We start from the raw sequence: 21228 nt of genomic DNA, 5'->3' as shown, positions 1-21228 counted from the left end.
AAAGTTAACAAGAACGTGGAGCCATGAGAAGTGCAATTGAGCTTCCCTCTCCCACCCGTTTGATTTCTGGTTGAAGGAAGACGAACCAGAGGGGACCGGATGGGGAAGGAACGGGCAGATACCGGTACCTGCCAAGGGAGGAAGAGGAAAGATGGTTCACCTGCTGGGCTAGATGGGGGGGGGGTCTGATCTGACACAGCAGGGCTCGTCTGACGTTCTGGGGGGATAAGCGAGCCCAGGGCAGCCAAGTTGTTTTGGCACAAGCACTTCGTCCCCTCCCTGGCAGTAAAAGCATAAAAGTAACAAATAGCTGCCCTCGCAGAGTCGCAGGGCACACAAAATCGGCGGCCGAGGCCGGCGCTGCTGCTGCGCAGGATTCCGGTGACCTGCTCAGGTGCCCTGAGGCCAGCTGCTCAGCGCCCCGGAGAGCATCGCTCACTCGCTTCATGCACAGGAAGCGCTCGGGCCAAGCCGCAGCCTTGGCACAGGCGGAGGGCCGGCCTTGGAATCGCCGTGCCTGCTGGCAGATGGGGCGGCCCAAAGGCGCTTCCAGGTTCCCTTTCCCTGCCCGCCCGGGGGGCGCTTCCTCCTTTCGGGCAAGGGGCCCAAAGAAGGCCCGCCTCTCTTGCTCTGGGGGGGATAAGCGAGCCCAGGGCAGCCAAGTTGTTTTGGCACAAGCACTTCGTCCCCTCCCTGGCAGTAAAAGCATAAAAGTAACAAATAGCTGCCCTCGCAGAGTCGCAGGGCACACAAAATCGGCGGCCGAGGCCGGCGCTGCTGCTGCGCAGGATTCCGGTGACCTGCTCAGGTGCCCTGAGGCCAGCTGCTCAGCGCCCCGGAGAGCATCGCTCACTCGCTTCATGCACAGGAAGCGCTCGGGCCAAGCCGCAGCCTTGGCACAGGCGGAGGGCCGGCCTTGGAATCGCCGTGCCTGCTGGCAGATGGGGCGGCCCAAAGGCGCTTCCAGGTTCCCTTTCCCTGCCCGCCCGGGGGGCGCTTCCTCCTTTCGGGCAAGGGGCCCAAAGAAGGCCCGCCTCTCTTGCTCGCTGCTGCAGTCGGGAGTGACGGCATCCGGGGGCGCCCGCCTGCTTCCCTGCCTGCCTTTTCGCCTGCGCTCTCGGTGCCCCTTGTCGGGAGGAGGAGCCGTAGAGGGCCGCCCCCTCTCCGGTCCGTCCGGCGGTTCCTGGGAGTAAACAAGCGCTGCGCCTCCGCCTCCTGCTGCTGCCCGCGGGGCGGGGGCTCCTCCGGGCTGGGCTTCCCGGTCCTTCCCTCCCGTCTAGGTGACGCTGCTCCTGCCGCCGCCCATAAAGGGGCCAGACGGGTCAGGCGGGCGCTGCCAGACGCGGGAGCCCTTCGGAGGAGAGGAGCAGCCGGCGGCCCGGTAAGGCAGCGGCCGGTGTTTCGGGCAGGGGCGGGGGGGGGGAGAGGAAGCGAGCTATCTAGCAGTCGGTCCGTCCGCCCTGTTGCTGCTGCTGCCCGTCCCCCTGGAGGCGACGGGACTGGGTTTTTCTCGCTCGTCCCGGCCCGCCTGGGCCCTTCCCGAGGGAAGCTTCCCCGACGGCCCTGACTGGAGAAGGGCTCGGCCAGGTCTTTCCCGACGGCGCGGCAGTGACGCTTGAAGCCGAGTAGTCTGGGGTCCCCGGGAGGCGGCGCAGGTTGCGCCTGGCCCTTGCCGGCCTCCCCGAGCGATGCGCACTCGGGGCATGGCACATTCCCGAGGCCGTCTTGAGCCGGGCCTGTCGGCGGCAGGAACCCCCAAGGGCAACCTCCCCTCTTTGGCGTGGCTTGTTTTCCTCCCTCGCCGTCTCCTCCGGCTTTCCGGCTTTAACCGCGGCGAGGGGAGGAGTGAGTCACCCTGCCTGCCAGACGAGCCTGGGCGGCCAACTGAGCTTCTCTGGGGGGCCAGGAAGAAGTCGGCGTGGACGTGGCCTTCCCGACAGAAGCGACGGCCCGGCTGCCCCGAGAAAGTTTTCCCGGACCACTTCCCCGCCCCCTTATGAAACGGGGGAGAGGGTCCACGGATTGGACCCCCATTTAATAAACAGAAATGGGTTGCCAATATCTTGGGGTACCATACGGGGGACCTGGCTACTCTGAGTTGTCCTAGGGTAGGAGGGGGCGATACAAGGCCACCGCTTTAGGATGGCGGCTGCCAGCTGAGCTGGCGAGGCTGACTGCTTTCTGCCCAGCTGCACTGTCCTCCTGCTTCTAAGGAAATGAGTCGATGCTGTCATAGTCCTCGCCACTTGTGGGTGCTCTTTTCCCCAGCCCTTCCCTCTAGGTGTGCTGTCGCAAGAGCGCCTGGATTCCACCTGCTTGCGGTCTCTCAGGCGCTAGAAGGCTCAGTGGATGCTCCTGGGGCACAGGTGGCTCTTTGTGTGCCTGAGTTCATGCGGGGCAAGCTGGTGTGTGTGGGTCTGTGTCTTCAGGGGAATCCAAGTGTGCTGGAGGCTGAGGCAGGAGTGGCAGGGATTTAGCCAGGTGTACCTGAGTCTGCCTGGGGAAGCTCTCCAACTGGCTCTGGAGGGAAGATGTCAACTGTCCTCCCACCCCGCTGCTTTTTCTTCAGTTGCCTGTGGTTGTTGGGTCTCTGGTTTTCTGCCCAGCTTGGTACTGTGCCCAAAGAGGTCACAGGATGAAATTCCCTAAGCCACTTTCTCTCTGGGTCATGGTATGAAGCTTTGGCCTCCACAGTCACTTACAGACTCATTGCTAAGTCCGTTTTCATGGAAGACAATTTTACTCAGCTACAAGTGATCGTCAAAGAAGATGAGGCTTTTGTGGTGTGTCATGAGTTTGGGTTTGCATACCTCTAAGGGTTAACTCACTTCCCTTCCTGCTGTAAGAGACACTCTTCTGCTGCCTTGTTGCCTGGGGATGGAAACTCCTCTGGTTTTCTATTCAGACAGACTCTTCCATCTCCTCCTGCCTGGCCTGGCATGCAGCTGCCACTCCCTCTCCTCTTTATGGCATTTCAAAACTTCCTGGCATTGAACCACAGGAGCTGCTTCTGTTCCCCTCTCCCTCTGGGCCCCAAAGAAGGGGCTTCTTGTGTTCCTCAGTTAAAGGAATAAGCTTGTTCCCATAGAGCGGGGCATGGGGGGGCAACATCTGTGTCCCTCCTCTTAGCCTTATGGGAGTTGTTTAGCAGTGGAGGGCCCCTCGTTTTGCAGCACCTAATGTCTCAATGAACAAGTTTTATTGTCAGGATTTTAGATGTGGCAGAGCGGCCCTGGCCACAGACCGGCCTAGAAGGGCCAGGTCATAAAGGACCCAGGAGCACAGCTGATGGCACAGGGTGTATGTGTTAGGAACTGATTGCCATCTGCGGGGAGCGGCCAAGCTTGCTTGAGACCGTGATCTCAGGGGACTGGATTCTGCTTCAGGGGCAGACCAGCTGCTGTGCCTGCAGAATCTCCTGGGTTCAGTTCCCAGCAGAATCTCCAAGGAGCAGGTGGCCAGTGCTGTTGGGAAAGACCGTCCTCTGTGCCTGAGATCCTGCCCATTGGAGGAAGCCTATTGAGCTAGGTGGACCAAAGGCTTGACTCTGGTGGTGGTGGCAACAGCAGCAGCTTCATAACTGGTAGTACGGAAGCTCACCTCTCATCCGTCAGACCTTGGGTCACTTCTGGTCATGTGTTGTTGGCATGAGGGTTAGGGTGACATGGAAGAGAAGAGACTCTGGCCTTGCAGAGAGCAAATGATCCTTCAGGTTCTGTTCCAAAGTCTAAGGTCCATACTGCTAAGCCAACAATGGAATGCTTTGTAGTCTCTGTCTGCTGCATGGTTGGCCTCACAGTGGTCCTGAGTCCCAGGTTCTTCTTGTTCTTCCACCCACCTACCCTCCATCAAGTATGCCTTTTTGATATTTCCTGCTTTCTGTGTCCCTGGAAAGTGAGTGGAGCAATTTGCGTCCTGCCTGCCTTGGTGCAGAAGGTTGACAGAGCAGCATAGGGAGGTGGAACTGGGGTGACAGCCCAGGGCCAGATAGAGCTTTGAGGATCCCCAAGTGTTGCAGGAGGGATTCTGAGGAGGTAATTTGTGGGCGTTGTTGGTCCCTGCCCATCTCTGCAGACTTGTTGACCCCTGTTTATCTTGTCTCCATAAGCCCCCACCTCTGCCTTCTCAGTAGCTTTCCAAAGAAGTGTGGGAAATGCGGAACTGCAAATTTCCACATTCTACAAGTATCTGCTTAGGATATTTTATACCCCTTCAATTAAAAGTAATAATCCCAGGACAGTTCACAGTTGCCGATAACCATATGCAAATACAGTTTGCCAAAGTCTAATTGCACATTCTTCGCCCCCTCATAGAATTCCAGAGCCTCTGATTAGAGGAGGGTTAAGCTGCCTCAGCAATGGGTGTGGGGGGCTGATTCCTTCTTGGCTGCTCAAGAACCCGAGTCAGAGCCTCCCGGCCTTGAAACTTTCCCCAAAATGTATTTTGAGCCAAGAGTGGCTTTGTCGGGTCACTCCCAGGTAGTTCAGCTGCAGCCTAGCCTCTCTCTATGCTCAAGGCCTGTGAAGTAGGTAGGGGAGCTCTCTCTCAGGTTGCCCCCTGGGGCCAGCTTGGCCCAGGAGCCTCCCACTGGAGTTTTCAGCCCTGCTAGGCCACCCAAGTGGATGAGTGCCTGTCTGGCCAAAAGAGCCCTGGACGTTCCCCGCCCCTCCTGAACAAGCAGCCTCTTCAGCTCCTGGGAGCAGGGCCCTTTTCCTGGGGAGGATTAAGGGAGGGGATGAGGAGGAGGCACCTGATGGTCACTGGGGGGGGGGCAAAGAGCTCTGAGAAGGGATCTCAGCATGCTGGGTGCAGGAACAGCTTGCTTGCCACACTTCTTTGCATCCTGGGGTTGTGGGACAGACCTTTGGGGTGGTGGCACATCAAGCCTGTGCTGAGGTGCCCATGAGCAGGTCTCTGTGTGACTCCTCATCATCATCCTGGCCTTTTGCTAGTCTCTGTCCAGGATCTAAATCTCTCCTTTTCTCTCCCCAGGTGCTGTGCAGGTGACCCTCTCAAGGTTTGCCTCCTGCTCTCCCTCTCCTGGCCACTAGCCCTGATGCTGCCTCGGACTGACTGGGGCCTTGCTGGGCGGCAGAGTGAGGGCCTGCTTTGAGGTGCTCCCTGGGCTCCCCCCTTTCCCGGCTTTCATGGATCTGAGGCCACCCTGGCTGCTGTTGTCGTGGACTCTGATTGGGGCCATAGCTCTCCTGGCCAGAGAAGTGCTTGGCCAGCACGTCTACACCAACACCTGGGCCGTCCTAGTCCCTGCTGGGCCACAAGAAGCGGAGCGGCTGGCCAAGAAGCATGGATTCCTCAACTTGGGCCCGGTGAGTGACGCCTGCAGCTTCCCTGGAGCTAGTGCAACCCCAAACCTGAAGGAAAGCTGAAATGGGCTAAGGGAGGGAGGGAGCAGCCCTTGATGCGGGGCTTGGAAGGGGTAGAGAAGAAGGCCAGGTGTGGTACTGCTTCCTTTAGAAGGGAGAAGCCATGAAACAAATGCTGAAGCCAACAGCCTTGCTGGGTTTGAGACAGACCTGCTGCTCTCCTCGTTGCGGGGGTCTGGGGGAGGGGCTCTTTTCCATGCATGGAGGCACTGGGAGGTGCTAACAATAGAGGCAGGGTGCTTGGCTGTGGTGGGCGAGCTGGAAACTCCACCTGAGAAAGTCTGTTGGGTGTTCAGAGCTAGCTGAGATTGGGATGAGGAACCAATGTTTGCCCAGGTGGGACTGGCCAGCGACTATGGTGTCATGTGGCTGGTTTTTCTTCTCCTACAGCCTCTCGTTCAGTTTGCTTTCAGGAGTTGCATTGGGTTTTTTGTTGGCCTTTGGCAGAATATTTTCATGTGCTCTGCAGAGGGGCTGGCTGTGGTGGGTGGGAGGTGGGATGTGGTTCCAGTGGCAGCAGGCTGCTCTACCTTTTTCCTTGCCCTTTCTGTTTGAATGTGCTTCAGTTAAACTCCCTACAGGTGGAAAGGTGATGCTTCTGCGCCTTACAAAAGGGCATTTGTTGCGGCCTCTTGGAAAGCGACTTTTTGGGAGTGGGTGGTTGGCTCTCTTTGCCCCAGGAGCCTCGTATCTTAGAGGTGGGGGTGGGGGGGCAGCTGCCCTGTGTTGATGCAGGACTAATGCAAGCTTTGCTTGGCAGCGAGCATGGCATTTGCATCATCTTCTGGGCAGGTGCGGAAAGGTCAAGAGCACAGCCTGCCCCCTGAGGCTGTTTGCACTTCACCTGCATGTGGGATGGGACACTGTGTGCCCTGGGGCTGTTTGCCTATCTTGAGGCCAGCCTTGTTCTCATCTGGTGGGCTTTCATGCCACGTTCTTTGCTGCCCTGCAACTCTTGAATCATTTCACCCTTGACTGGAGTGGGAAGACGTGGCATTGACCAGCATTAACAAATGGGATTGAACGGATATGGGATTGAACGGAGCTGATGAGCTTCACTGAAGCCCACCTAGGGCAAGCCTGACTGCAGGGTGGGGCTGGCACTTGGGATGGATTGGATCTCTTGCTCCAGGGGGAGACGAGGGAGTCCAGCTCTTTTAGGGCTGGCTCTGTTGAATGCACTTGACATGTTGACAGGGAGGTGCAGGACCCCATTCCTACCTCCTCCCCTGGCCATGGGGCCACCTTAGAGGGAGGGCCAGAGGCTTCCTCACTTGCTGAGTTCACCTGCTGCTTTAGGGCTCACCCAGACTTCCTTCTGCACCACACTTTCCTGCCACAGGTCTGCACTTTTCTAGGTCCGTGTTCAAGTGATTTTGTATGTATGTGTTGCCACTACCCTTGGAAAAACCGCTGAATTGGAGTGAAAGGGAATCCTTGGATAAACTGATTGCCATTTGTTCTAATTCAACAGTAAACAGTGGGTTTTCCCAGGGGAAGAGGTGAAACACACTAACAAAACCACATGGACCTAGAAAGTGTGGACCTGTGCCTGGAAAACATGGCACAGTCTTGATGAGCCCTGACTCCAGAGTGAAGCTTGGTTGGGGGGCAGGACAGGGGCTTGGCCTGCTAGAGCATCTTTGGGGGACAAAACAAGCTGTTCCTTTGGAGCTAAGAACATAAGAAGAACCTGCTGGATTAGGCCAAATGGAGCCCATCTATTTCAGTTTTCTGTTCTCGCAGTGAACGTCCTGCAATCAGGTGCCCCTTCTGGGAAACTTGCAAGCAGGGCACAAGGGCAACTCTCTTCTCCTGTGGTTTCCAACTGTGGAGGCAGAGCATAACCATCCTGGCTAGTAGCCATTGATTGCCCTCTTCTCCCTGAATTTGTCCGATCCTCTTTTAAAGCCATCCAAGTTGATGGCCATCACTGCCTCTTGTGGGCATGAGTTCCATAGCTAAATTTCGTGAAGAAGGACTTTCTTTTATCAGTCTTGAACCTTCCAACAGTCAGCTTTATTGGATGTCCATGCATGAGTTCTAGTGTTGAGAAGGGAGCAAAACTTGCTCTACCCCCACACTATGCTTAATTTTTATAAACTTCTATCACACTTTGGTCTTCCTCTTCACATGAAGATCAATCCAGGCTGCTTGCTATTTGCCAGCTCCTGGTTGCAATCGCCCCTTCACCACTTCCTCCCTCGCCAACTCAAGACCTCTACCGCCCAGGCGATGAGAGCCAGGTGTTCTGGCCTTGCACATGAGGTAACAACCTTTCCCTGCTGCGATTTCTGGGGGTTGAACTATCCCCTGGAGCTGGATGTGGGTGCTGGCAGACGACATGGCAACAGAGTCTTCCGTTCCGGGTGCTGAGCTTCTGCAGAGCATCCTACCCTTCCAGTCCTGGTCAGATCCTGTGAGCCCAGTAAGGGGAGGTGCTGTGCAGCAGGCTGGTGCTCAGGCTCAATTGGGCTGGGGTGGAGGGGTAGAAGACCCAAGACCCCTGGGGCAGGGGGCATGTGGAGGAGGTAGTCATGCAGAAGTGGGCTCTCTCTGCCACTGGGCCTTTGATTCCAGAGGCAGGAAAGAAGTAGTTCAGTGAAATCCCTTTTGTTCATCTGTGAGGAATGTTTTGCCCCTGGCACAACTGGAATGAACCAGGGCTCAGTCCGGTGCAGCCTAAGGTCCAGGAGTGGAGCTAAGGAGTGGGGTGTCAGTCCTCTGTGGGTCGTGCTTCTTCCTTCCACCCCTGGCCTGTGCCGCTGTACCCCCTAAGTGCCCGTTGTGGCTCCTGGCTCCTTCCTAGGGCAGGCTGAGCAGGTTTGTGGCGCTGGCACCTGCGGGCAGCAGCCAAGGCAAGAGGCCCTGTGAAGGGGAATCCTGTTTGTTTTGGGGAAAACAGGGCAGGGAGCCAGGGCCTGGGGCACAGCCAGGCGTGGGGCAGGCAACAACTAGCTCGGGGTTCTGAGGCACTCCCAGGAAGAAGGCAAAGGGATCTGGGAAGAGGGGGACCAGAAGAGCCTCTCCTTGCTAAGGCTGGAGCCCACCAGAGTGGGGCACCTCCCTCTCCTCTACCTGGCAATGACGCTCTGTCTGCGAATTGCCCCCACCGCTGGCACAGTGCCAATTCTCGGGGCAGGAGCTGGTGTCCCCTTACACTTAAGCCCTTGTTTCCATGGCAAAGTGCCCTGCAATTCTCTTCAGCTGTCTTCTGGGGAGGGGGGGAATTTCGTGACCCCTATTTTTTGCAATTGAGCATTGGGAGTGGAGGCTTCAGCCCCTGGCATGTACAGGCTGAAAGTGTCCTGGGGGCAGCCTCTGGTGAAGGGGTCTGTTGGGGCCAGGGGCTGCTGTTGGGCTGTGGACACTGATAAATACTACTGTACCCATCTTTCTCCAAGCAGAGACAATTCCACGGTGGTCGTGGAGTTCCTCTTTTCATCTTCACAGCAACCTTGTGAGGTAGGCTAGACTAAAAGGGACTTCCCCTGTGAGCCTTGCAGCCCAGAAGAGAATAGGGCAAGAGGGGTCAACCACAATTGCTGTGTGACCTCCATGCCTGCTTCCTTCCTTCCTTCCCTTGAGCTTCCTCTTCACAGAGGGCAACCCTTTTGACCTGCTGGCATACCCGATCCTCCTGCCTTTCCCTACAATGGTGGTCTGTGCCCTGCTAAGAGTGTGGGTGTGAGAAATGAGAGGGGACCTTCATAAATTGTTGCCTGGGAGGCTGCACACTGGATGCTGGAAGGGAGTGGGAACCCATCGAGGTGGGGGTCCCTCGAATGTCCGCTTGGCATAGCTCTCCTCCTCCTCCTCCTCCTGTGTCATCTCTAGGGAGGCCAGCAAGCTGCCCTTTTCCTTCCTCCTCCTCCTCTGCCCCGTGGGCCCAGTGCCATGAGGTCACATGAGGAGCTGCTGCTCTTGCCCTGCCCTTCTTTTGAGGGGTTTGTTTAAAGATTAGAGATTTACATCAGAATCTTCTTAGCATCTTAGCCAGGCCCTGCAGGCAGCATGTGGGGAAGGAGCAGGAGCCAGCTGGTGGCCCTCACAGGGATGGGCGGGGGGAGAGGAGCTCCTGGATTTGGCCTCCCCTCCCTCCCCTCCATGTAACTGGGTGCCAGCATGTGGGGCTATACTGGCCCATGGGGAGCCTCCCCTGGATGGGACCTCTGCCTTGAGCTATCACGGGCTGCCCTGCTTGGACCAACACATGGGAGATTTTTTTGTCTCATTCATTCCTCCTTTCTCTCCCACCCTAGATCGTTGGAGACTATTACCACTTCCACCACCGAGGAGTGGCCAAGCGTTCCCTCTCCCCACACAGGTCCCACCACAGCTACCTGGGCAGGGAGCCACAGGTGAGTCCACAGAAGCAGGGAACCTGTCCCAAGTGAGAGGCAGCCACCATGGGGGTGCTACAGAGCACAGAAGCCCTGGTTCTGGTCAATGCATGCCTGGTGCGCTGGAGGGCTTCAGGGCTGGAGTGCTGTCTCCTGGAGACAGCTGAGGTTGGCTCCTGCTTGAGGCTTTTGGCTGAGTTCCCACAATGGAGAGAGCAGAGGGGCTTTCTTCCTCCAGCATGCCTCGACTGGGCACTTTTGTGCTCTGCACATGGCCTGGGGCCGGTTCTGGGATAGGCTGTGGAGGGTGTCTAATCAGGCTGGTTTTAAACCAGATGGGCCTGATATCCTGGTTCCATTTTGGGCTGCAGAAGAAGGCCCAGAGGATTAGCCTGGGCCACCTCCTCCCCTGCAATTCTGGCTCTTCCTTACCCTTCCCTTCCTCCAAGGTGTCTCCTCCCACATCACCTTCACAACAATCCTGGGAGGCAGGCTGGGCAATACAGCAATTGGCCCAAGGCCAGCTAGTGAGCCTCATGCCTGGGGATGTGAACTGAATCCTAGCCTGACACTTCAATAACTGCAATGGCACTGCATTGCTGCCAGTCAGTGCAGACGATGCTGAGCTAGGTGGGCCACTGGCCTAACTTGGTCCAAGAAAGAGATGAGAGGGTAGAGCCCACCCTGCCAGGTACTCTGGTGGCTGTCTGAGTCCTTCTGGTCTCCCTATGGGTGGCAATAGGGGAAGGGATGGGTCCCCTCCACATTTGGCCAAGGATGTCCCTGGCCTGACTGGCCCTGGTCCTCGTGGGCGTTATGGGGTTCGAGAGTCCACTTTGTGCGTGGCTGAACTGAGCTGCACCCCTGCAGGTGCCAAGATGTTTCCGCAAAGCATCCTGTCATTCTTGCCAGCAACTGTGCCCCCGCCAGCCACCTCCATGGGGACCTGGTTGCTCCTCGCACCCAAGGGTGCACTTGGGAGCCTGCCCTTTTCTTCCTTTCGCCTCCTCAGGTGCACTGGCTGGAGCAGCAGGTGTCCAAGCGCCGTACAAAGCGGGACATCTTCCTGGAGCCCTCAGACCCCAAGTACCCTCAGCAGTGGTACCTGGTAAGTGGGAGGGGAGGGGGGCATGATGATGAAGGGAAGCAGAAGCCACCAGGCAACAGGCACTGGATTCTACCCTCTGCAGGGCTGCTGCCACCCATGCCCTTCCACCCACATGGTGGTTGGGCAAGGGCGCCCTGATGTGACTGCTAATCCCCTCCCACAGAGTTAATCACTCCCTCCCTCCCTGCCTGGAGGATTAGTGGCAGCCTAGAAGCAAAGCCCCTTCCATGGCTGAGCTCGCAGGAGCTGCCACCGCCCTGGAACAGAATCCGCCCCGGCCCTTGGACTGCCGGGAGGTCCCAGAGGCCACTGAGGGGCACCATCCGGATCCTGCCCTAAAGAATGGGGCAACCTCATTGCTGTTGTTGTTGCTAATTTATTACCTGCCCTTCACCCTAAGGTCCCAGGGCAGGTCATAGCATTAAAAACAATACAGGCAACTCTCAATTTACACGTGTTCAGCAGGACTGCACACGCATGCATTGCACCAAACCTGGAAGTGACTTTTAAAACAGCAAAAATGGGCCCTCAGAGAGCCCAGAAAGGGCATGGAAAACAGTGCCCAGCAATCCCACAAGCCTTTGCAAGTGCAATCCCACAAGCCTTTGCACTGACCTTTGAGGCCTGTGGAGAGTTTGAATTTGAGAAAGGAGGTTTGGAGGGAGTGATTGTGGAGGGACTTTGGTGGTCTGGTAAGTGCTGCTGGTTTTTCAAGGATCTCCATAGGTTTAGAGCAGTGTTTCCTAAACCTGGGTCTCCAGATGTTTTTTTCAGACTACAATTCCCATCATCCCTAACCACTGGCCTTGCTAGCTAGGGATGATGGGAGTTGTAGTCCAAAAACAGATGGAGACCCAAGTGTGCGAAACACTGGTTTAGAGGGGGTTTGCAGGCTTTTCCAATGGTGTTTCAAATATACGGTATGTGATTTCACTGATGCGGGCAGTGTCTTGGAACATAACCCCCCACATAAATTGAGAGTTGCCTGTATTACAAATAATTTTAAACAACTTCCCACCATAAGAGTCAGAAGCCAAAGGAAAGAGGTGTGTCTTCAGCATTCTCCAGAAGCTGTGCAATGAAGGTGCCAGATGCACCTCTTTGTGGAGGGAGTTCCACAGCTTTTAGGGGCCACCACACGTTCTCTTTGTGCCAATGGTTCTCCCCCAAAGCTGGGGGTCTTGCACGGGCCTTTTCCAACTGGGGAGTTGTCAGGCGTTGAAGGAGGTGTTGCTGCAGAGCAGATTCTCCCCCACCCCTCCTCCCCACTGTAGAGTCGTCTTTGCTTAGCATAGAATAGTAGGGCCAAGAGGCTGGAGCTGGCATTCTCCTGTCCCAATGAATATGTGGGGCTTGACCTTGCCACTTTCCAGGAAAACAGGGTAGTGAAGGGAGCAGCAGCCAGCATTCCCCAATGCTCAGCTACAGATTCTGTAGCTAAGCTACAGACTTAACTGTAATTTCTGCATGGCAGGGGTTGGACTAGATGGCTCTTGGAGTCCTTTCCAACTCTGCAATTCTATGATTCTGTGAGCCAGGCATCTGGGGTCTAGTTAAAGGTGGTTGGCTTCTCCCCCCCCCTCCATGTGACGAAACACTGCCACGGCTCTGTAGCCTTTAGAGTTGCCCTACTGGCTGTGCTGACTGGCCTTCTGCTCCCCCCACCTTTGCCCCTTTCCCCTCCAGTCCAATGGGAACCAGCGAGACCTGAACGTGCGGGAGGCCTGGCAGCAGGGCTACACGGGGCGTGGCATCGTGATCTCCATCTTGGATGACGGCATTGAGAAGAACCACCCGGATCTCGAGGCCAACTACGTGAGTGGGATGTGAGCGGGCTCCCTTGGCACATGTCGTGCCCACTTTGCAGGGCTGGTAGAAGGGTCCGTGAGTCTTCATGCGACAACCCCCTCCCACCCAAGCTGAGGCCACTTTTGCACGCAAGCTGAGGAAAGCTTTGTAGCAGTAACAAAATCCCAGAGTCCTCCTGAGCCCCATCAAGCCCTGCCTGTGAGCAATACTCTCTGACGGAATGAGCCCAAGCAAATGCAGCCTCTGGTTGTGGCTACCCGCAGCACCGCTTTGCATCACACGTGGAACAGTGGTCCTTTGTGGACTCTTGGGGTCACAACTGGAGCTTTCAGAACTGGGAGTTTACTGCTGATGCAGAAAACGTGATTGTGGGGAGGCCAATTCCAGTGGGGAAGGAGGTGGTGCTGGGCCCTTCGGTTGCGATTCCTGCATTGCAGGGGGGTTGGAGTAGAGGGATCCCCCTGGATCCCTCCCAACTCTACAATATTGTAATTCTTTCTTCCTTCAGGATCCGTCCGCCAGCTTTGATGTGAACGATCAGGATTCAGACCCTCAGCCACGTTACACCCAAATGAATGACAACAGGTGGGGAGCCTTTCCGGAGAGAGGTTGGGTAGGGATGGGAGATATTGGGTAGGGAAAGAGGAACACCAGTTCTGCTCAGTCCTGGAAGCTCAGTCGCTGGTGACATGTGGGCTGGGAATGGTGCTGTGCAGAAGGAAAGGTGGGTGGAGCTTCCTACCCCCTGGGAATACCGCACTTCCCCCCTCTGTCCCCCTCCCCCCCTTTGCCCATTTGAACCCTGACTGTGTTGTTCAGCTGCACTAAGAGGGAGAGAAGTTTGGGGCAGGTTTGCTTGTCCCCTGTCCCCTGTTTTCTCCCTGTTCTAACATATGGCTGCCAGTCCCTCCTCACCCAGCTCAAGTCCGACCCCCCCTCTCCTTCTTACAGGCATGGTACTCGGTGTGCAGGCGAAGTAGCTGCCGTGGCAAACAATGGCATCTGTGGTGTAGGTGTTGCTTACAACGCCAAGATCGGAGGTGAGGAGGGCATCGTCTCTGCCTTGGGCTCTGCTCTGCATCCAGCTTCTCACACTGGGTTAGCTGCCCAGAGCTAAACTCATAAATTGTAGAGTTGGAAGGGACCCCGAGAGTCTTCTAATCCAACCCCCCTGCAAAGGAAGAATCACAAGAATCCAGGAAAAGGAGGTCGTTCCCCTGTCAAACAGCTCGTATAGTCAGATTTGCCCCCCCCCCCCAAGGTTTAGTGGGAATCTCATTTCTTGTCATTTGGATCCGTTAGTTTGGACCCTACACTCTGGAGCAGGCATCCCCAAACTTCGGCCCTCCAGATGTTTTGGCCTACAACTCCCATGATCCCTATCTAAGAGGACCAGTGGTCAGGGATTATGGGAATTGTAGTCCAAAACATCTGGAGGGCCGAAGTTTGGGGATGCCTGCTCTGGAGCATCACAAAATAAGCTTGCTCCATCCTCCATGTGGCAGCCCTTCAGATATTTGAAGGTGGCTCTCATATCACCCCTTCTCCAGGTGAAACATGCCTAACTCCTTCCACCGTTCCCCATAAGGCTTGGCTTCCAGACCCTTGATCATTTCGGTCACCCTCTTCAGCACCTCTTCCAACTTGTCAGTATCCTCCTCAAACTGTGGTGCCCAGGACTCCAGGTGGGGCCTGGCCAAGGCAGACCAGAGCAGTGCCATTAGTGATGTCCAACTGTACCATCATCTTAGGTGTCCGCATGCTGGATGGAGAGGTGACGGATGCTGTGGAGGCCCGTTCCCTGGGCCTCAACCCCAACCACATCCACATCTATAGCGCCAGCTGGGGCCCCGAGGATGACGGCAAGACGGTGGACGGCCCGGCCCGCTTGGCCGAAGAGGCCTTCTACCGGGGCGTCAGCCAGGTAAGCCTGTGGTCTGCAGCCAGGGGAGGAGGAAAGGCGGCTCTTGGGGCGAGATTGGGCTGCTGCCAAGCCCCCCACCCCGTCTTGCCTCTGCCTGACTTAGTCCCCACCCCACCCCAGGGCCGCAACGGACTGGGCTCCATCTTCGTCTGGGCTTCTGGGAATGGCGGGCGCGAGCACGACAGCTGCAACTGCGACGGCTACACCAACAGCATCTACACCCTCTCGATCAGCAGCACCACCCAGTACGGGAACGTGCCCTGGTACAGCGAGGCTTGCTCCTCCACCCTCGCCACCACCTACAGCAGCGGCAGCCAGAACGAGAAGCAGATTGTGAGTCTCCATCGGGCCTGACAGGGGGGTTGGGGGTGGGCTTTGGGTCACAACCTGGCAATCACCCTGTGCCTCCTCCTCCTCCTCCCCAGGTGACAACAGACCTGAGGCAGAAGTGCACCGAGTCCCACACAGGTACCTCCGCCTCTGCCCCATTGGCAGCTGGAATCATCGCCCTGGCGCTGGAAGCCAAGTAAGGGGGCCAGGAGGGAGGGAGGGGAGAAGGGCTTGTGGGGGTGGGGGGTGCTGCTGCTTTGATCACTGATGGAGATGAGGGGTTTGGCACCCTTGCCCTCTCCGGTGAGACACGGCTGCTCCTTCTCCGCAGCAAGAACCTGACCTGGCGTGATATGCAGCACCTGGTTGTTCAGACCTCCAAGCCCGCCCACCTCAACACTAACGACTGGGCCACCAATGGGGTAGGACGCAAAGGTAAGCAGGCGCCTGCCACGGAGTGGGGGCATGCCACTCTGGCGGGGTAGCAGGGTGCAGGAGCAGGTCCTGAGGCTCTCACAAACTCTTGTTCCTCCCTCTGCTTGCAGTCAGCCACTCATACGGCTATGGACTCCTGGACGCCGGTGCCATGGTGACTCTTGCCAGGAACTGGACCTCGGTGGGGCCTCAGCGGAAGTGTGTCCTGGACATACTCACCGAGCCAAAGTGCGTCCCCACAGTGGAGCGGGGAGTGGGTGGGTTTGGGGGTCAGGCCGTCCTGAGGGCCAGCCTCTATATGGAAGGAGGGGGCACCAGTTACTGAGGGTGAAACAAGCTTGGGGCATCGGGCTCCTTGAGGACTAGACTATTGTGTCGTCTGTCTTTGAACATTGCACAGGCAATGTGTAGAAATCCTAAGGAGTATCTGATCTGAAATGGGCAGTGGCCTAGAAATTGGGGAAGGAGAAGTGGCTGCAGCTTCCCTAGGCGTGGGCTGGAACTGGCAGGAAGCGGCTGGAGAGAGAGAGGGAGGGAGTGTCCAGCCGTCCACATGAACCAGACAGAGGAGGCTTTTGAAGGACAGGACAGAGCTGCCTTTCTCCAGGGTGTTGCTGCAGCGGGGGCTGCTCCCATTTCTTGCCCTGCCCTCCCCTCCAAACACCGCTGAGTGCCAAGGACCGGGCTGGAGTTTGCTTTTCAGGCTAATTCTGGATATTTTGCTGCTGGTGGACAACACCTTGTGGTCCTGTGGTGCTGGACATCAGGGGATAAGAGGATGCTGAGGGGTTGGGATGAGGCTGGGTTGGTGGTCCTTGCTAGAGCAGGCCAGCCCCATCGTTCCTGCCCACTGCAACCCTCTTTTTATCCAGAGTTCTGCCCTGCACAATCTGCTCTCTGAGGTTGCTGCTGGCTGGCAAAGCCTCCTCTGGCCAGGCTAGGGATCCCAGCTCCTGCAGGAAGGGGAGTGGCGGGGCTCTTGCTCCTTTCACAGCCTGTTCCGGCCCTGACCATGGGTGCCTGTTGCCTCCTGCAGGGACATCGGGAAGCGGCTGGAGGTGCGGCAGAAAGTGGACGCCTGCCTGGGGAAGGCCAGCTATGTGGGGCAGCTGGAGCACGTCCAGGCCCGGCTCACCCTCTCCTACAACCGCCGGGGCGACCTAGCCATCCACCTTGTCAGTCCCATGGGAACCCGCTCCACCTTGCTGGCTGCCCGGTAAGCCCCCTGCCTTCCCTGGACCCACTCCCTTCTAGGAAGCTGCCTCTGCCCCCCCCCATGCCTCTCACTTTTGTCCTCTCCCCAGGCCCCACGACTACTCGGCTGACGGCTTCAATGACTGGGCTTTCATGACGACACATTCGTGGGACGAGGACCCCACTGGCGAGTGGGCACTGGAGATTGAGAACACCAGTGAAGCCAACAATTTTGGTAATGGGGGAGGGGCACCTACTTCTCTACGCCCATAAAATCATAGAATCATAGAGTTGGAAAAGACCACAAGGGCCATTCAGTCCAACCCCCTGCCAAGCAGGAAACACCATCAAAGCATTCCTGACAGATGGCTGTCAAGCCTCTGCTTAAAGACCTCCAAAGAAGGAGACTCCACCACACTCCTTGGCAGTAAATCCCACTGTCGAACAGCTCTTACTGTTAGGAAGTTCTTCCTAATGTTTAGGTGGAATCTTCTTTCTTGTAGCTTGAATCCATTGCTCCGTGTCCACTTCTCTGGAGCAGCAGAAAACAACCTTTCACCCTCTTCTATATGACATCCTTTTATATATTTGAACATGGCTATCATATCACCCCCTAACCTTCTCTTCTCCAGGCTAAACAACAAGCCCAGACCCACTTGTTGTGGCAAGAAAAATATTTCAACCATCCAGCGCCCCACGCCCCTTGACTCAAATCCCTCCAGTCCCCGTGACAGCCACCTGTCACTTCTCCACCCCCTCAGCTTCTTCTGCTCCTTGTCAAGTCAGCTGCAATTTGGTCTCCCTCCCGGGAGCGCTGCCTGACCTCCCCCCCCCCTTACAGGGCCCAGCTGTGGGCATTCCCTCCCTCCCCACCCACCCCACAACGCTAGCAGCTGTTTAATTCCCTTTTGCTCTGTTTTAATTCCCTGTGACGGAAACCCCAGAAAGGGGGAGGGGGCCTTCCCCAGCTGCCATCCCCTCCTGTTTAAGAGGCTGCTGGCTGAACAGAAGGAGGAGAGGGATGGGGATGCTGTGCTGAGCTCCCGAATGTGGCCCCCATCCCCACCTGTGACCTCAACAACAGCGGTTCACAAACCGGGTTCCATAAGCTGATTCCCAGTGTGCCCCCACCCCCCAGTTACCCTATAAAAAGCATTGCTCAGAATAGCAGTTTGCACCACCCCCTTAAGGGTAGATCATAACACAATAACATTCAAAACAATTAATTGCACCTTTATTCAAAATCCGATTAAAACTATTCAATTTAATTCCACAAAACAGATGACCTTGATCCAACAATACCAGCTTTTCAGAGTCTGAAAGTCACTCCCTGAAGCTCCCCCTTCCCCTGTAATCCCACCACCCAGTTCGGGAACCAGTGCTCCACAGCGTTAGGCCCTGCTTGGGGGCTGTTGCACAGCAGAGGGTGCCAGGCACAACTCCTTGAGTGACAAGGAGGGGCTCTGGTGTGGGAGGAGGGCAGGATGGGTGACTTCTGCCTCCTCCTCCACCTGCCTGCCTGCCTGCCACCTCCTCACACCTTCCTGCCCTTCCACCCGCAGGCACCCTCACCAAGTTCACACTGGTTCTGTACGGGACAGCCACCGACCCCCCCAGCCTCTCCAACGAGTTTGAGAGCAGCGGCTGCAAGACCCTGACCAGCAGCCAGGCCTGCGTGGGTAAGTTTTGTTGTAGTCATTTGTTTCATTGCATCCATATCTTACCAGTTTCTCCAAGGAGCTCAAGGTGGCACCACAGTCTTTCCCTTCCAACAACAACCCTGTGAGGTTGAGAGGCAGCGACTGGCCAAAGGTCACCCAGGGAGCTTCACAGCTGAGCAAGGATATGAGCCCTGGTCTCCTAGGGCATAGCCCAACCACTACACCTCCACCGGCTCCCAAACATGCTCCACTAGAAAAGCCTATGCCCTGCTCTGAATTTTTTTCCCTTCCTTCCTTCCTTTCCTGCCCATCTGGCTGGGTTTCCCCAGCCACAGGGCTGAAAGTTGTGGAATTATTTATCTCCTTGATATCTGAAGGAAGGGCATTCCACAGGGAGGGTGCCACTACCAAGAAGGCCCTCTGCGGTTGCCACCAGGGGCCCTCCCGCTAGGCACTGCTCTGACTGATTCGGGGTACAGAGGGCAGCTTTCATAAGCTGCCCAATGTGTTTGGGGCAAATGGGAACCATGCCATCTTCTGCCCATGTCCCTGGGCAAAGGGGCCCCCCACAGAGGGGGCAGTGTGGACAGGAGACCCCACACCCTCTCTCCACCACAGGTACGGGGCGGACCTTGCTCCTTGGCGCTGTCTGAATGGCTTTTCTTCCAGAGCCTGGAGGCCTGACCCCTTCTCTTGCCCCTCTCTCTTTGCAGTGTGCGAAGAGGGCTTCTACCTCCACCAGAAGAGCTGCCTCAAAACGTGCCCCCCTGCCTTTGCGCCAGGCACTGTGGCCCCCCCTCTGGAGAACATCCTGGAGCCTCAGCTGAGCTCCCGCATATGCGTGCCCTGCCACCCGTCCTGTGCCACCTGCTTGGGCCCGGAAGCCACCGAGTGTCTGTCCTGCCCGGTGCACGCCCACTACAACAGCCAGGAACAGACGTGCTCCCACCAGACCCAGAGCAGCCGGGCCTCACCCACCCTCCTGAGGGAGGGCATGGAGGTTGCCGGCGGCCCCTCCCGCTTGCCTGTGGTGGTGGCCATCCTGAGCTGTGCCTTCATTGTCCTGGTCTTCGTCCTGGTCTTCCTGGTGCTGCAGCTGCGCTCCGGGCTGTGCCTGCGTGGGGTCAAGGTGTATTCGCTGGAGAGCGGAGGCATCATCGCCTACAAGGGGCTGCCTTCGGATGCCTGGCAGGAGGGGCCTGAGGAAGAGGAGGAGGGCGAGAGGACTGCCTTCATCAGAGACCAAAGCACCCTTTGATGAGCCTGCAGCCCCCCCCTCCAGCGCATCAGGGGAAGGACCAAGGGGCCAGAGGCTCTGCACCAGTCTGCTCTCTCACTCCCCACCCCCACCCCCCCCATGGCTGGGTGGGGACCTTGGACAGAGGCACTCTGCGTGTGGGCCAGGATGCTGCTGGATGAGAAGGCGCCCAGGCACCCTAGGCACTGGTTTTAACTCGCCAAAGTGATTTTTTTAAAGACTGAACCAGTTTCTCTGCCTGCCTCCGCTGTGGTTGGAGGGGCATCTGCGCGGGGCTGCCTTCCTCGCTGCTTGGGGCGGCGCAGGAAAAGCCTCAAGCCTTTGTCTCCAGGCAGGGGCATGGCTGAGAGTGCCCTGTCCAGTGCGGGGCGGGGCAGGGCAGGGGGGCAAAGTGGCACAGGCCCCCAGCTCCGTCGCCTTCTTCCTGCCCTGCCAGCAGCAATAAGAGCCTGACTCCTCCTGTCCTGCTCCGTTCCGTGCCCTTCCCACTGATCCACGGAGCTTGTGCCACCGTTTGGGGCCTCTTCCTCGCGCAGCCGGCCACCTGCCTATCCGTGCCAGTCCTTCAGCCTTGGTAGACTGGGAGGTGAGCTGGGCTCCTCCTCCTCTTCCCCTCCTCCCACCCGTGACAGTTGGGACTGAGATGGACGATGATGCCATGGGTGTGTCTCTTCGACCCAAGGTGGGCGGCTCCGCCCTCCCTCCTGCAGGAGCAGGAATTCCTCTGGGGCCACGGGGAGGGGGCCTGGGGGCGGCTGCTGCTTGACCACTGAGCTGTGCCCAGCCCCTCCCTGGATCCTCCCAAAGTCACTGGAGCTTCCATCTTTCCTCATGTGCCTTGTTCCCCCCCCCTCCTCTTCCTCCTCCTTGATGACAATCTGTTGCTGGTCCTGGGGTTGCACTGCCCGCCTCACCTGCCTCTCTCCCTCCGGGTTTGTTCCCTGCTCTCTGCTGCTGGCGGAGGTGGAGGCTGTGCAGCTGTGGGCAGGGGGAAATACGGGCTGCCCAGGACTCGTTTTCTATCATAACTTTTTTGGTGCACAAATAATTTCTTGTAATTTAAACAAGGAGCCAATTCCTGTGGCCAGTTGTTTTGTTTTTTTAATTTAATGGATGTGGATATAACGCTAGAGAGATTAAAGTTTATTAAATGTTGGAACTATGCAAACTTGCTGTGTCCCGCTGTGTTCTCTAGACAGAGCTTTTGTGTCTGTGGGGTGCAGGTGCCTGACCACAGACACAGGCCCACCTCCCAGGCTGCTAACAGGTTTTCTCTGGCTGATCCATGTTGTTTGGTTGGGGTCTCCCTGGCAGAATCAAGGAGGCCAAAGTATTGCCCAGATACAGGCCAGTCCGGATGTAAGAACCTAAGTCATCTGCATCAGGCCAAATGGGACCCACCTAGTCCTCTTCTTATAGTCACTAGCCAAATGCCCCAAAAGGAATCTCACAAGACGAAGTTGAGCCCAAGAGCCCCCTCGCCTCCTGTGACTTCCAGCAACTGGTATTCAGAAGCATTGCTGCCTCCACCTGGAGGCACAGAGCATAACCATTATGGCCAATAGTCTTCGACATCCCTCTCCTCCATGAATCTGTCTAATCCTCTTTTAAAGCCACACAAGTGACCCTGGCTGCTCACAAAACTGCTTCACTGTCAAATGTGCATCATTTACATTACCTGGAATTTTGACATTTGTTTAACCCAGTGGTTATCAAACTTTTTTTTCTCTCTTAGCTACACTTTCAGAATAAAAATTTGCTCGCACCACACCGAATTTTTTT

The 21228-nt window shown here is 56.8% G+C and overlaps 1 protein-coding gene across 1 annotated transcript; it reads left to right on the top strand.

Moving 5' to 3' along the window:
* The first annotated feature begins 1003 nt into the window (after positions 1 to 1003).
* FURIN (furin, paired basic amino acid cleaving enzyme) lies at positions 1004 to 20614 on the top strand. The gene is made up of 16 exons (XM_035132153.3): positions 1004 to 1381; positions 4993 to 5327; positions 9647 to 9745; positions 10740 to 10835; positions 12522 to 12650; positions 13153 to 13229; positions 13596 to 13684; positions 14396 to 14568; positions 14689 to 14901; positions 14994 to 15094; positions 15230 to 15333; positions 15444 to 15561; positions 16370 to 16549; positions 16638 to 16762; positions 18090 to 18206; positions 18902 to 20614. Exons 2-16 carry the CDS (start codon positions 5148 to 5150, stop codon positions 19444 to 19446), a joined length of 2346 nt encoding a protein of 781 aa, XP_034988044.1. The 5' UTR covers positions 1004 to 1381; positions 4993 to 5147; the 3' UTR covers positions 19447 to 20614.
* Positions 20615 to 21228: the final 614 nt, after the last annotated feature.

This window comes from Zootoca vivipara, chromosome 13, assembly GCF_965207765.1.
Source record: "Zootoca vivipara chromosome 13, rZooViv2.hap1.1, whole genome shotgun sequence".
Classification (NCBI taxonomy): domain Eukaryota; kingdom Metazoa; phylum Chordata; class Lepidosauria; order Squamata; family Lacertidae; genus Zootoca; species Zootoca vivipara.
The sequence above is the reverse complement of the archived record's forward strand: the minus strand, read 5'-3'. Positions and strand labels throughout refer to the sequence as shown.

Bases quoted from the DNA above. Each gene is read 5' to 3' on its own strand.
- FURIN (XM_035132153.3), top strand. From the start codon at position 5,148: ATGGATCTGAGGCCACCCTGGCTGCTGTTGTCGTGGACTCTGATTGGG. The intron at 14,902-14,993 runs GTGAGTCTCCAT...CCTCCTCCCCAG, and splicing joins GCCAGAACGAGAAGCAGATT to GTGACAACAGACCTGAGGCA. The intron at 16,550-16,637 runs GTAAGCCCCCTG...TCCTCTCCCCAG, and splicing joins TCCACCTTGCTGGCTGCCCG to GCCCCACGACTACTCGGCTG.